General features: G+C 39.5%; 1 protein-coding gene across 16 annotated transcripts in view; it reads left to right on the top strand.

The window, feature by feature from the left end:
- The window catches only part of tbc1d5 (TBC1 domain family, member 5), a 538200-nt gene that overhangs the window by 501671 nt on the left and 21053 nt on the right, over positions 1 to 15476 (top strand). For all 16 annotated transcript variants that reach the window (XM_069913037.1, XM_069913049.1, XM_069913042.1 and 13 more), the window contains 2 exons: positions 1547 to 1626; positions 15160 to 15336. In XM_069913037.1, the coding sequence (XP_069769138.1) occupies positions 1547 to 1626; positions 15160 to 15336 (257 nt within the window). The remainder of the gene's footprint in view (positions 1 to 1546; positions 1627 to 15159; positions 15337 to 15476) is intronic.

Genomic DNA, 15476 nt, shown 5'->3' with positions numbered 1-15476 from the left:
CTAGAAAGGGGTGTTTGGTTCGGTGCGGACTAGAAGGGCCTAATGGCCTGTTTCCGTGCTGTAATTGTTATGTTATGTTATTTAACGCTACACACAATATGAATTTTAACCTTGATTGCTGTGGATTTTCATTTTTTTTATTTTCATTTTTTTTACTATATTGTATGTATTACCATTTATTGGATTTAGAATGAAGTAGTATTGCTGTTGCACCATATGCTATTATTTGTAAATCTGCAAAGCTTTCATTGCAATTGATTTACTGCTTTTTAGTTTGTTTTTCTGATAAAACTCAATAAACATAATTTTAAAAGAAAAGAAAGAGTTAAAATTTTAGACACAAGAGATTGCAGATGCTGAAATCTAGACAAAAAATAAAATTTGGTGCAGAAACTCAGCAGGTCAAGCAGTATCCATGGGGGACAAAGAATGATCGATCTTTCAAGTCGAACTTGAGCCCAGCCGATTGTTTTTTTTTAAATAAAAGCACAATACTGAAGAAACTAAGCCACCCGAACAAAAAGGTTAAGGAGTAAGGGAACTTATCTTTAGAACCATAGAATGCTATGGCACAGAAGGGCTGTTCTGCCCTTCTAGTCTGTGGTGGCCATTTTTGCTATATAGAGTACGTTGTTGTACCTGCTGCCTTTCTCCAGCATTATGTTTTTACTTCGACCACGGTGTCTGCAGATTGTTATTTTAGTTAAAATTTCAGGTTTAAGATCTTACAGGAAATACCATACCACATATATTTAAATATATTTCACAACACTTGCCTTTCTTGGTCAGATGAATCTAATTTAAAGTAATGCTATACTCCACATAAATTACAAGGACCTAATTCCAATTGCTCTGATCATTGTTTTAGATGTAATAAAGAGGTAGGAACCTTTTTACATGCAGTATGGCAATGTAAAAAAGTAGAAAAATTCTGGGAGGATATGAGTACTTTATTGGGACAAATTATGAAGAAACATGTTCCGAAAGATCCGAGAATATTTCTATGAGGTTATATTCATAATATGAAGTTAGATATTTATCAGAGTCAGTTTTTAAATGTAGCAATAGCTGTAGTGAAGAAATATATGGCGGTAACATGGAAATTAGACAATGATGAGGGGTTGTATAAATGGAAAATGGAATTACAGAATTAGAGAAAATAATGTGTAATTTACAGAATTGATCAGAAAATTTTTACAAGATCTGGAAACCATATATGGATTTCTTTGGCAAAAGTTCTTCCACAGCCTCCACCACTCCCACTCCAACTCGCCCTAGTTAACTTAGAGGTTTAAGATGTATGTTTAAAATTTGTCAATTTGAAATGTAATTAATGAATGAATGATGTATAACAAGTTCAGGTAGGATTTTTTCTTTTTTTCCCTTTTTTTGGGGAGGGAGGGGGCAGGAGAAAATATAAAATTATGTATTCTTTTTGCATCATTTATTGTTGTGTATGATTATGAAGAAACATTATATTTGTTATGGGTTCAAATGAAAAATAAAGTTTTCAAAATAAAGTAATGCTTTCTAATTTTTGGAATAGGCAAAATACAAGATGTAATTCTAACAGAAAATCTTCAAAAGGAAGATGAAGTTTTGGTATCGCTAGCTGGACTCAAGCAGGTAGATATGATACTGCATTGTTTTCTATCTGAGTGTAAAATCTGATTCTATTTGTACTAACTATGGCTACAACCTTTTTACACTGTTAAATTCATCTTAACCATTAATTCTGAAGTTCTAACTTCATAGATAGAAATTATCCAGAACTTTTGTCATTTTAAATATATTTTGTGCCCTTGCATTGTCAATACTTACTCATATTTATTTTATTCAGACTAAAAATCCTGTTTTTCTTCTTGCCTATTCAATATTTGTCTTGACCTATGTTGAGGTAGCGGGAAAATGGCTTTTGTATTTATAATTCTGCAAAGGTCTTTCACAGACTTGGCATTGTAATACAATTTCCAATAAATATTTAATGTTATCTGTTGTTTATGTAAGAAATTTCTCAGCAGTTTTCACTGCAGTCCTTGCTGCTATTTTTGGGATCACAATATAGTCCTTGGGCTTTTGAAAAATAAGTGGGTGAGAAAGAGGAAAGGGCTGCCATTTCTTTGAGGAGCGATCCATTCAGAGTCATTCCCTCTTTCCTACTGCCTATCTAAATTCCTTTGAAATCAATGACGCTTGCCACTTCAACTCATAGGCAGTAGATTTGAAGTCTTTCTATTTTATTGCATGGAAACTTTTCTAAGCATTCCTCCTGCTTCTCATGCCCAAACATATTTAATGGCTATGTTTTGATAAAATAAATAAATGAAAACTGCTCCCAATAGTTAAAAGGGCCAGAGACATATTTATTGGGAGCAATTTTCATTTATTTATTTTATCAAAACCTAGCCTTGTCTTGTATGCCTCTGTTGAAACCTTTAGGAGCTATAATCCTTCATTCCTTGAGTAACTCTGGCAAATCTCCCCTCCACACTCAAGAATCTTCATGGCCTTCCTAAAGAGTAGTGACCAAATCCTCCAATTTTAATCAAACCGTAGTTTTTTAAAAAAGGTTGCTCCAGTTTTCAAGCATCTGCAGTATTTCTTGTTTCTTTTGATAAAAGGTTCAGTATCTCTGCTTTTCTATCCAAAATTTATGAAGCCCAGACTTTGTTTAATTATTTTCTCAGTCAGTTTTTCCACCTTAAAAGATATGTGCACAGGTCCATCTGCTGTTGCACTGTCTTTGAAATTGTGCCATTAAATAAGTTAAACCTGGATAAGAAGGTGGGGGGAGGTGGTAGGAGGAGACGAGAGGAGCCTTAGCAGTGTTTGAAGAAGTTACCAGGATATCAATTAATATTGCATATCCTCGCTGCTGGAAGATAGCTAAATATCAGTGTCTACAATATGATTACTGCAAGGCTGGAGTCTTTGAAATTGGTAAAGCAATTTGGGCCTTCTGGCACTGAACAGGGAGCATACTCAAGATTTGCTTCATCCCTCCTTGGTCTTTCAGTAGCACCCTACTACTTTTTAGCCTTAGATTTCTTTTTGGAAATATAATTGTCTTACTAATGTGATATTTCCACCTATTTCTTTCCTTTGATTCATGTTGACACCAAACCATATTGGATGATTACAAAGCCATGAACCTTCCAATATTTTAAAATTCATGTTTTTGGAGTAAAATGTAGTGCAATTTGCGTAAATCTTGAATATTATTTTCAAATGATGTGTATGGATTCAAATTTCTGAATCCATAAGCAATCTTTAAAAGCACCCCTACTTTCTGTATTATATTCTGTATGCATAGAACAGGAATCTTGATAAAAATGAAAGTAATTTTCAAAAACAAGTGATATTTTCTTTTAAATGAAGCTCAATTTGATGTACCAAAATTTCCCTGACAAAACAAGACCTCTTCAAAATATCAAAAAATTCTCCACTCTCTAGTTCAATCACCCCCACCTCACCACTGATATTTCAAGCACGAGTTTTCTTTGGCCTCTTTGTTCTTACTTTATTGCTTCAGAATAAGTAATACTGCTGGCCGTGATGAAACTTTCACAGATAAGTTTTTTTTTAACCTGAATTTCTGGAAGCAGATTTGCAAACTATTTCTGTCAAAAAATTGTGCTGTCCTCTCTTCGTTAGCAGGATCTCAGACATAGGGTGACCATTCCAATGGAGGACATAGTCATAGGTTACCACATATTATCACATATCTTTCTTTCTTCTTTGGCTTGGCTTCGCGGACACAGATTTATGGAGGGGTATGTCCACGTCTGCTGCAGGCTCGTTGGTGACTGACAAGTTCGATGCGGGACAGGCAGGCACGGATGCAGCGGTTGCAAGGGAAAATTGGTTGGTTGGGGTTGGGTGTTGGGTTTTTCCTCCTTTGTCTTTTGTCAGTGAGGTGGGCTCTGTGATCTTCTTCAAAGGAGGTTGCTGCTCGCCGAACTGTGAGGCGCCAAGATGCATGGTTTGAGGCGATATCAGCCCACTGGCGGTGGTCAATGTAGCAGGCACCAAGAGATTTCTTTAAGCAATCCTTGTACCTCTTCTTTGGTGCACCTCTGTCTCAGTGGCCAGTGGAGAGCTCGCCATATAACACGATCTTGGGAAGGCGATGGTCCTCCATTCTGGAGACGTGACCCACCCAGCGCAGTTGAGTCTTCAGCAGTGTGGATTCGATGCTTGCGGACTCTGCCAGCTCGAGTACTTCGATGTTGGTGATGAAGTCACTCCAATGAATGTTGAGGATGGAATGGAGACAGCACTAATGGAAGCGTTCTAGGAGCTGTAGGTGATGCCAGTAGAGGACCCATGATTCGGAGCCGAACAGGAGCGTGGGTATGACAACGGCTCTGTACACGCTGATCTTTGTGTGCTTCTTCAGATGGTTGTTTTTCCAGACTCTTTTGTGTAGTCTTCCAAAGGCGCTATTTGCCTTGGCGAATCTGTTGTCTATCTCGTTGTCGACCCTTGCATCAGATGAAATGGTTTAGCCGAGGTAGGTAAACTGGTTGACCGTTTTGAGTTCTGTGTGCCCGATGGAAATGTGGGGGGGGCTGGTAGACATGGTGGGGAGCTGGCTGATGGAGGATCTCAGTTTTCTCCAGGCTGACTTCCAGGCCAAACATTATATACATATACACACACAGTGTGTTTGTATTTGTTGTTTTTAATGTAATTTAAACGCTATTGCAAAAACAGCAAATGCAAACACACTGTGTGTGTAAAAAAAAATGATAATATATGGTATCCTATGACTATGTTCTCCTTTGGAATGGCCACCCTATCTCAGAGTGGAGAGGACTTGCTTATTCTGTGGTCTGTGAGGTCTTAGGTAGCCAATGAGGCCAAAGAGATCTGCAGACTCTGCCACATGTTGGGGTAGGTGCTTGATAGAGTGGACATGTGGGAAGAGAAAGGTGATGCATTGCTTTCAGGTGCTGCTCCTCCATTTTTCACTTCCATGGAGCAGGGATTCCCATGACTTGAAAAGGAGACTCTCATTGGCTATATTCAAAGTGGAGGTTGATAGATTCTTGATTAGAAAAGATACCATAGGTTATGGGGAAAAGGCAAGGAGAATGGGGTTGAGAGGAAAAATACTCAGCCATGATAAAAATGGCAGATCTGGTTCGATGGGTTGAATGGCCTTATTCTCTTCCTCTGACGTGGTTCTCTTTGAACATAGAACATTACAGCACAGTACAAGCCTTTCAGCCCACAAGGTTGCGCCAACTATAAAACCTCCTCCACGACTATCTAATCTTTCCCTTCCTCACATCCATAGCCCTGTCTTTTTCTTTCATCCATGTGCCTATCTAAGAGTCTTTTAATTGTCCCTATTGAAATAGCTTCCACCACTACCTCCAGCAAGGCATTCCAGTCACCCACCACTCTCTAACATCTTATGGTTACATCCTTGAATAATTCTCACAATTCATTTGATAATCTCTATCATTTACAGAACTCCTGTTCTTGGAGTGTGTTGTTTAACATGTAAATAAAATAGCCTGCCCATCAGAGCCACCTGAGTGTAATTTGAGCTGACATTGGACACATTGTCCTCAACAAGAATACTGATGTCAGTTTACTAATATGTCTGTGGATTTGTTGAATTTGTTGGAGACAGCATTAATGATGTAAAACATGAAAGTCTGCAGACACGGTGGTTGAAGTAAAAACACAATGCTGGATAAACTCATCAGGTCAAACAGTGTGCTTTATATACCAAAGATAAAGATACATAACTAACGTTTTGGGCTTGGCTTGATAGGAGAGCTCTCTCATCCCAGGAATTAATATGGTTAAGTAGCTTTAGTTTTGCTATATAAAGTATACTGTTTGGCCTGCTGAGTTTATCCAGTATTGTGTTTTTACAGCACTAATGATTCCTCTCTAATGCTCTGTAGGTAATCTCTGTCTCTGAAACATTAAGTTGACAAAGAGCTTTGGTTTGAGACATTAATATTCACAAAGTCTTTTCATCAATAGGCAAAGACTGGTGGAGCACTGAAGCTGGAGGTGAATTTCATTGTCAATGTTTGCTTTTGTTGAGAGGTGACTCCTGAGATATGGAAAATTATCCATAATTTCCACACACAAATTATGGACCTTTATTGACAGGGAGTCTTGAATTCTAAGGGTATGTTGATCTTGGATCATTATTTTGGGAAAGCTGTTGTAGACTGCATTCTCTTAAACTCTTCACTGAACATATTCTTGGAGTTTGGTCTCTGTGTCTACACTGCAACTCAGAGAGAAGAGAGTGCGACTTTGGTTCAAGAGTGAAGGCAATGGAAAATGAATAGTTTTCTATTTATGTTGCAAATTAGTTCCACTCCAGCTCGGAAGTTGTTGGAGGCGAGATCCCGGGTGGATTGAGTTTCTTAATGTGCAGGCTGTTTTTCTGAGGCAGAAGGGTGTAGATGGAGTCGATGGAGGGACAGTTGATTTGAATGATGGCTGAGCTGTATTCTGCAATTTCTTGCAATATTGGGCTGGGCAGTTTGTTTATCAAGCTGTAAAGCATCTGGGCACGAGTCCATGTATAAGCATTGGTAAGAGGACCAAGAATGTAAAGAATGGATCTGCTGGGATCAGCTCACAAAATGTTGTCTGGCTCCATCACCATTTTGATGTAGCCATGACCTCAATCCCTTCATCTTTCAAACATTTACCTCTCTCCACCTTAACTATATATATTGATCTGTCTTCCACAATTCCAAAAATTCATTACCCCCGAAGCATGAAATTTCTACCCACCTCAATTTTAAATAACTGGTTTCTTATTTTGTAGTTACAACCCTTTTCTTTTCCATGATGAAACCATCTCAATATCTACCTTGTCAAACCCCTTTAGCATTTACTACACTTGATCTTAGCCAAAAGGCTGTCTTATATATTTGAATGAAGTCATCTCTCACTCTTTAAAACTCCAAGGAATACAACCCCAAACTGTCCAGCTTCCCCGTCACATCTAGGAATTAAAGGAATCTGAAAAGCATATGATAGCAATTCACCACTTTAATTCCTGGGATAAGAGAGCTGTCCTAGCAAGACAGGCAAGACAATACTCCATGTGTAGCATTACTAATTCCCTGTACAACTGATGCAAATGTGGTTCATTTTATAGAGTTTCACAACACAAAGACCGACCCTTTGGCTCAACCATTCCATGTCAAACTAGTTCCCTACCAGAGCTAGATGCATTTGCCTATTTCAGTTCATATGCCCCGAAACCGTCCCTATCCGTGCACCTGTCCAAATGCCTTTTAACCATTATAATTATGCCCACCTCTACCATTTCTTCTAGCAGCTCAGCTTGTTCCTAACACTAACCACCTGTGTGAAGAAGGTGTGCTCAGGTCCCCTTTAAATCTCCCCCTCCCCCTCCCCCCCACAAACATCTTAAACCAGCACCCTTTATTTTAGGTACCTTGAACCTGGTGGAAAAATACTGTCACCATCCACCTTATCTATCCCCTTTATCATTTTATAAATCTCTATAAGGTCCCCCCTCAGCCTCTCATGCTCCAGGGAGAAACGTCCTAGTTTTTCCAGCCTTTCCCTATAACTCAAGCACCCCCTGGTCCCAGGAACATCTTAATTAATCTTTTATATGCCTTTTCTAGTTTAATAACTCTGGGGGGAATGGATCATTTTTTTATATATATATATTCAGGCATCACTAGCAAGGCTAATATTAATGACCTTGGGAAGGTGGTGATGAGCTGCCTTCTTGAACCACTGTAGTTTGTCTGTTTCAACATAGCAGCTTTTAATAAAATTCAATGATTTGTTAGGTATTTACAGAGGGCAGTGAAGACTGAACTGCAATGCTCCTTTGAATTTGATACCTCTGTATACTTAGTGAAAATAATGCGGCATTTTGTGAAAAATTGTAGCATTGTATGGGTTTCATAAGCATTGCGTCGAAAGGTCCCTTTTGACAGAATGTTAATCATAACATAAAATAACTCACAATCTGCTTTAAAAATAGTGCACTGCAGTCTATCGCAAGGTCATTCTTGTTTGGCACCAAGGATGAGATTTTGTTTTGCTAATAACAATTCCATTACTCTCAGAATGTAATTTGAAGCAGGATCAAGTCTATACTAGAAAAATGCTGCAGATCAGACAGGTTAGCATTCATCCATTGACAAGTCACCAGCCTTAACCATTTACTCGGTTTCTACACAGATGCTGCCTGGTTTGCTCAGTATTTCCAGCAACTGGCTGATTTTGATTTTTGACAATGTCTTTTAAGTTAGTTGCTTCTTCATTTGCCAAAAAAATCCTGCATTATATAAGAGAATGATAACTGTGCACAGCCAAACTTGCCACAAAAAGTGCCCAAATCAAAGTTCCAGGTTGTATATTTTTAAAACAATCTTGTGTTGCAATTGTGTTGCATGAGTTCATTGCAAAGGCAGGCTAAAAGAGGACTAAAACATCATATTGCATGGAACAAAAACAGAAAATTCATCTGTTCCATCTGCCTACCATCCACATGCACACCTCCTACTTGGCCCTTGCACCCGTTTCATCATCTACCCACCATCCCTCCTGTATTTGGTTGTACTCTCTACCTTTCTTTCAAATCATATTCCATAATCCGTAGCCATTTTTGCATCCATTTATCACCTCCCAGCCTCTCGATCTATCTATTGTTTATCATCTCTTGTACAGCCCTCCACCACCCCTCAACTCTTTATACTTCTTATCAGCCACTTGGACCCATGTGGAGAAACGTGGGGGGACCCGCCTCTAGACCAGTGTGGAGACCCGCCACTAGACCTGTGGGGAGGCCCGCCTAGGGCAGATCCAGGCAACATCCTAGCAAATCTCCTCTGAACCTGCTCTAAAACTTCCACATCTTATAAGGGATGCTACAAGAACTGAACACAGAGTTTTATAGCAACTTACCACACAGTTCTTGAACTCAATTCCCCAATGAATGAAGGACAGCACATGATATGCTTTTGTAACCACCCTATTAACTTGTGTGACAGACAACCTTGATGAATTTAAGATGAGGAGAAAGATTTAACAAGGACAAGAGGGGCTTCTTTTCCACAAGAGATTGTCATTAGCACTTAGAACCTATCACCCTCCAGAGGAAATTGTAGACACAGATCCTCTTCCAATTTAAATTTAAATTTAATTTTTTTTAAATTTAGGCTTACAGCATGGTACCAGACCCTTTCGGCCCACGAGCCCATACTGCCCAATTACACCCAATTGACCAACACACCCAGTATGTTTAAAAGGGTGGGAAGAAACCAGAACCCACCACTGGACCTGTGTGGAGCAAATTATTAATCTGATACAAAAAGATGGTCAAAAATCAAAATTTGTAGATGCCAGAAATAACAGATTAGAGCCATAGATGCTTTGTGATTAGTAAGGGATTTTTAAGGTGATATGTGAGTGGAAAGAAAAAAAAAATTGAAAACCACTATTTCAATAGTACCTAATTGACTGATTATGTGCACGGTTTCATAACTCCAAAGGAAATGGGCTAATGATAATTTTCTCAACCTAACATTTCAGTAACAATTGGGTCTAGAGCAGTGATTCTCAGCCTTCCCTTCCCACTCACATACCACCTTAAGCAATCCATTACTAATCACAAAACACATGGCTTAGGAATTACTTAAGGTGGAATATAAGTTTAGAGGGGCAATTTGAAAATCACTGCTGTGGAGCATTGGATTGGAGGTCAATTCACAGGACCATAAGAGTGGCAGAGAGGATGACTAAAGACTCCCCCCCACCCCCCAACATTGCCACGATCTACTGGGATTGTTGTCTGAAGAGGGCTCTCAAAATTATTAAGGACCCCTACCTCCTTGCACACAGCATCTCCCAGCTACTCCCATCAAGAAAGGGATACAGAAATATCAGATCCAGAACCACCAAGCACAGCTTCCTCCCATGGACAGCAAGACCTGCTGAACGACTGATGAGTTGCTTATTTTATAGCATATAAATTGCTTGTAAATATGTGTGCTTTGGTCTATACGGGTACACGATCCATTATCCAGACATCTAAAATCCGGAAAGCTCCAAAATCAAGCAACTGGGGAGAAAGATGGCAGCGTGAGTTGGGCAAGCAGGGAGGGGAGACTGGCAGCGGGAGTCAGATAGGTGAGGGGGGGTAGAGACCGGCAGCTCGACTTGGGCGGGCGAGGGGTGGGGGAGAGACCAGCAGCACGAGTTGGGCGGGCAAGAGGGGTGGGGAGACAGCAGTGCGATTGGAAGGCGGAGGAGGTGGATACAGCAGCACAATTTGGGTGGATTAAATCTGGCTTTTCGAAATCCGGAAAAATCCAAAATTCAGAACACACTGTTCCCCAAGGGTTCCAGATAAAGGATCGTATACCTGTATATGTGTGTGAATATTTTAACATCAAGGACTTACAATTGTATGATAATAATAAATTTGAACTTGTATACAGTTTCAAATGGGGCAGAGAAATGGTAGGTGGAGTTTAATCTGTACAAATGTGAGGTGCTACACTTTGCGAGGTCAAATGTATAAAGAAAGTGGCAGAATTAGTAACAGCGTTGATGAGCAGAGGAATCTGAGGGTCCAACTGCATGGCTCTCTCAAAGTGGCCCCCCATGAAAATAGTTTGCTTGGCTTAATTGGTTGCAGCATCAAGTATAAAAGGAAGGATGTCATATTGCAGCTGTATAAAACTTTGGTTAAACTTCACTTTGAATATCATGTGCAATTCTGGTTATCTCATGGCAGGAAGCATGTGGAGGCTTTGGAAAGTGTATAGAAGAGATGTACCAGGATATTGCCTGGATTAGAGGGGATGAGGTGCGGGAAGATGTTGGACAAACTTGGGTTGGTTTCTCTGGAGGCTGAGGGGGAGAAAGTTATAAAATAATGAAAGGCAGAGATAGACGGCCAGAATCTTTTACTCAGGGTAAAAATGTCAAGTATTTGGTGACATCCACTTAAAATGTGGGGTGGGGGGGGGGGTGCAATGAGGGATTTTAAAGATGTGCAGGGGAAGTTTTTTTCCACACAAAGTGATAGGTATCCGAATTGCATGTTGGAGTATTGGTGGAAGTAAATATGATATAGTATTGAAGATGCTTTAGGATAGACATGTGAATATACAGGGAGGGGATACTTATCACGAGCAAGTAGCAGAGTTTTAGTTTAATTTGGGCAACATGTTTGACACAGATGTTATGGGCTGAAGGGCTTGTTACTGTACTGCAACATTTTATTTTGTACAAGTCCCAGCTAATGCAGCCTTCCCTTACTCAGTGACATGCTCATGAATTTTTTTCTGCACCCATTGCAACTTAATGTCATCCTTACTACAGCTGGGTAACCAAAATTGCACATGATACTTTCGAAGTGTGGTCTCAGCAATGACTTGTACAGTTGTAACATGACATCCCAATTCTTGTACTCAGTGCTTTGACCAATGAGGGGAAGCGTCAATGCGAGTTCACCACTTCCTCTGTTCTCAACCCTCCACTGCAACTTAAAACTTGTTTGCAATTATAGAGCTGCACAGTATTGCAAACGGGCTCTTCAGTCAAACTCATCCAGGCAACCAAGTTACCCATTTGGCCCATATCCCTTGAAACCTTTCTGATATCTGCCCAAATGTTTTTCAATTCTCATAAGTGAACCCATTAATTCCTATGGCAGTTCATTCTATATCCACCACCATCTGTGGACCCCATTCAATCTTTTCTACCTTACCTTAAACCTATGTCCTCCTGTTCCTCCTCTGGGATAAAGACTGTGACTATTGACCTGATTATCTTATGCCCTGATAATTTTGTATAAAGTCTCCCCTCTCAGTCTTATATGCTGCAGCAAATAGGTTCTAGTCTATCCAGCCTCTCCTAATTCAAGCCCTGCAGAGCTGATAACACCTCATGGATCCAATTGCAGCTTCATGACATCTTTTTTTCCTATCGTAAGGCAACTAAATCTGTACACAGTAGTCTAAATGTGGCCTTACCAATGTCTTGTGCAGACATGTTGTTTTCTTATATTTGAAACACTGATGATGGATGATTAACCCAAAATGTTAATTTCAACCTTTTAAATGGACAGTAGAATTAAAGATAGGTTTCCTCAGTTGATGTGCTTTTGATGTATTGCTATTACCAAGGCTCCGGTGACAGTATAATTTGAAACTCCAGAGTGTAACACTGATTTACTGTTGAACACGAGTGTGTATTTTGTGCCAAATTCATCCACTTAAGATGTAAATTTCAAGATGAGCCAGCCTAAGATATAACAATGAATTTTGATATCTGGAATATATCCTATCACAAGTTGTTTCTTGTGAGTCACATAATTGCAATTGAAACTCTGAGATTTAGGAATGCAGTTTGTTAAACAGCCTATTAAAACATGCTCATATATCCAACATTTGATACCGATACGATTCACAGGGGATGATCAATCTTTTGTGCTGTTGATTGATGCTTTCTACTCTGTCTTGATTTTTTTTTGCAGTATCTACTTTTTCAATCACTTACAGTATTTCAAAACATTTGTTTTTACTTAACATGGGTCTTAGACATTGTAAGAGTAAAAGAATTGTGTCAATAATTTAAACTGAAGAAAGGACTTGGGAGAGTGAGAAGGGGGCACAAGAAAGCCTTGGCAAGTAGGATTAAGGAAAACCCAAAGGAATTCTATGCATATGTAAAGAATAGAAGGATAACGAGAGAGAAGGTAGGGCCTCTTAAGGATAAAGAAGGCAGCATGTGCCTGGAGGCAGAGGAGATAGGGGAGGTCCCAAATGAATACTTTGATTCATTTTTCACCAGAGAGAGGGACCTTGGTCAATGTGAAGTCAATATGGAACAAGCTTATGTGCTGGAGCACGTTGAGGTTAAGGAAGAGGACATGCAGGATCTTCTTCAAAACATTAGGATTGATAAGTCCTCGGGACTAGGCAAAGTTAATACAGGAAGCAAAGGAAGGGATTGTGGGAACGTTGGCAATGATCTTTCCATCCTCCCTAACCACAGGAGGGGTACTGGATGATTGGAGAATGGAAAATGTGTCCCCTTGTTTATTCTGTCAAAGGGAGAATCCTGGGAATTTTAGACCAGTGACTCTTTCATCAGTAGTGTGCAAACTATTGGAGAGGATTCTTAGGGACAAGATTTTCGAGCATTTAGAGAACTACAGTCTGCGCAGCAGTAGTCAGCCTGGCTTTGTGAAGGGCAGTTCATGCCGCATGAGTTTGAATGAGTTTTTTGAGGAAACAACAAAAGAAATTGATGAAGTTAGGGGGTGTAGATGTGGTCTATATGGATTTTAGTGAGGCATTTGACAAGTTCCCCTGTGGTAGACATATTCAGAAGGTAATGAGGCATGGGACCTTGGCTGTATGGATTCAGAATTGGCTTTCTTACAGAAAGCAGACTAGCAGTAGATGGAATGTATTCTGTCTGGAGGTCAGTGACAAGAGGAGTTCCGAGGGGATCTGTTCTGGGACCACTGTTCTTTGTGGTCTTTAGGAACAACCTGGACAAAGAATTAGAACAATAGCTCAGTAAGTATGCACATGACAGGAAGGTTGGAGGTACTGTGGATAGTGTAGAAAGTGGCCATAAGTTAAAACAGGATAGAGAATTGGGCGAAAAGTGCCAGATGGAGTTCAATCCAGATAAGTTTGAAGTGCTGCATTTGGAAGGTCGAACTTGAAGGCTGAGTATATAGTTAATGGCAGGATTGTGAATTGTGTGGAAGAACAGTGGCACCTTGGAGTCCAAATCCATACATCTCTCAAGGTTGTCACGCAGGTTGATAGGATAGTTAAGAAGGCTTATGGTATGCTGGCCTTCATTGGTTGGGGGATAGAGTTCAAGAGTGCTCATGTTGCAGCCCTATAAAACTCTGGTTAGACCACACTTGGAATATTGTGTTCAGTTCTGGTCACTTCTTTACATGAAGGATGTGAAAGTTATGGAGAGGGTAAGGATGTTGCTTAGATTAAAGCAAGGTTAACGGAGCTATGGCTTTTCTCTTTAGAATGAAGAAGGATGAAAGGTGACTTAATAGAGGTCCATAAGATTATGAGAGGCATAGATAGGATGGACAGCCAGCACCTTTTTTCCCAGGACAACAGTAGCAAATACCAGAAGACATCTGTATTAGGTGAGGGGAGAAAAGTTTAAGGGAGACATCAAAGGTATGTTTTTTTTTTACACAGAAAGTAGTGGGTGCTTGGAATGCTTTACCAGGGATGGTGATAGAGGCTGGTACAATAGGGACATTTAAAAGACATTTGGACAGGCACATGATTGCAAGACAAATAGAAGGCAATGGGTGTGAGGTTTATATACGTCAGCACAACATCATGGGCCAAAGGGCCTGTAGTGTGCTATAATGTTCTGGCCACCTGTTTGATTTGTCATTTTTTTCCAGTTGGTGGCTTGTGATTGGTCACTACTCCTGGCATCTTTGACTTTAAGAATGAAGAAGAGAAACGGAAGGAAGTCAGACCCTATATCAATAGGCCAGCTGGTTTCCAAAATTGGAAGCTTTTCTTGGGAATATTGTGTAAAATCTCAACTTTCTATTATTGCTTATATTTTTTAAGTGTCATCAGTTAGACACAGCCTTTTCTTGCTCATTTATTTTTTTCCAGAGATATAATATTGAATAAGATAAAGATCTAAATCTTCTGACCTGTAATAAGCACTGAGTTATCTAGAAAAGTAACCATGTTTGTGTAATTTCTAATTTGGTTTTATATGGATTATGTAGCAATGTTGCACCTACAGTTGCTTCAAAGCTGTTTTATACTGAGGAATTAATTAGCTGTATGACTAAGATTTACAGCATTAATTATTTCTTCATTCTTGGATTGATATCCAGACATGGAAAATTAATTGTGGCCTGTTCCACAGACTAGTATTTGTGGAATAACATGGGGCATTTAGCAATGAGGGAATTACCTCATTGGTCTAGGAAGTGTTTAAGCCCTCATGACAATAATTGGCTATGGTCCTCTCTCACAGAAAAAAATGAACTTCAGAATTTCCACTGTTCCAACTAAAAATAATATTTTTGAAACCACAACATTCTTTAATAAAGTGTCCAGCTCATGTAACCATTCATTTCTTCTACACAAACAGATTAAAGACATTCTGAAAGGTTCCCTGCGTTTTAACCAGAGCCTGCTGGAGGCAGAGGAAAATGAAGAGATTACTATCGCAGATAACCATTACTGTTCCAATAATCGAGCAGAGGGTGAAAACATAAAGATGCCGCAAGCTGACAAGGAGATGCAGACAACGGTGAAAGTTGAAGAGGTAAATCCATTCAAATAAAGATGTTTGGCAAATCTAACCTAAATGAATAAGCATGAGAAAGTCCAACATGTTAATGTCAAAAGTTACATTCAGTTTTATTTTTGTGTTTCAACTGCAAGTCATATACCCCAATTTATAGT

This window comes from Narcine bancroftii, chromosome 1 (assembly GCF_036971445.1).
Source record: "Narcine bancroftii isolate sNarBan1 chromosome 1, sNarBan1.hap1, whole genome shotgun sequence".
In the NCBI taxonomy this organism is placed as follows: Eukaryota; Metazoa; Chordata; class Chondrichthyes; order Torpediniformes; family Narcinidae; genus Narcine; species Narcine bancroftii.
The sequence above is the reverse complement of the archived record's forward strand: the minus strand, read 5'-3'. Positions and strand labels throughout refer to the sequence as shown.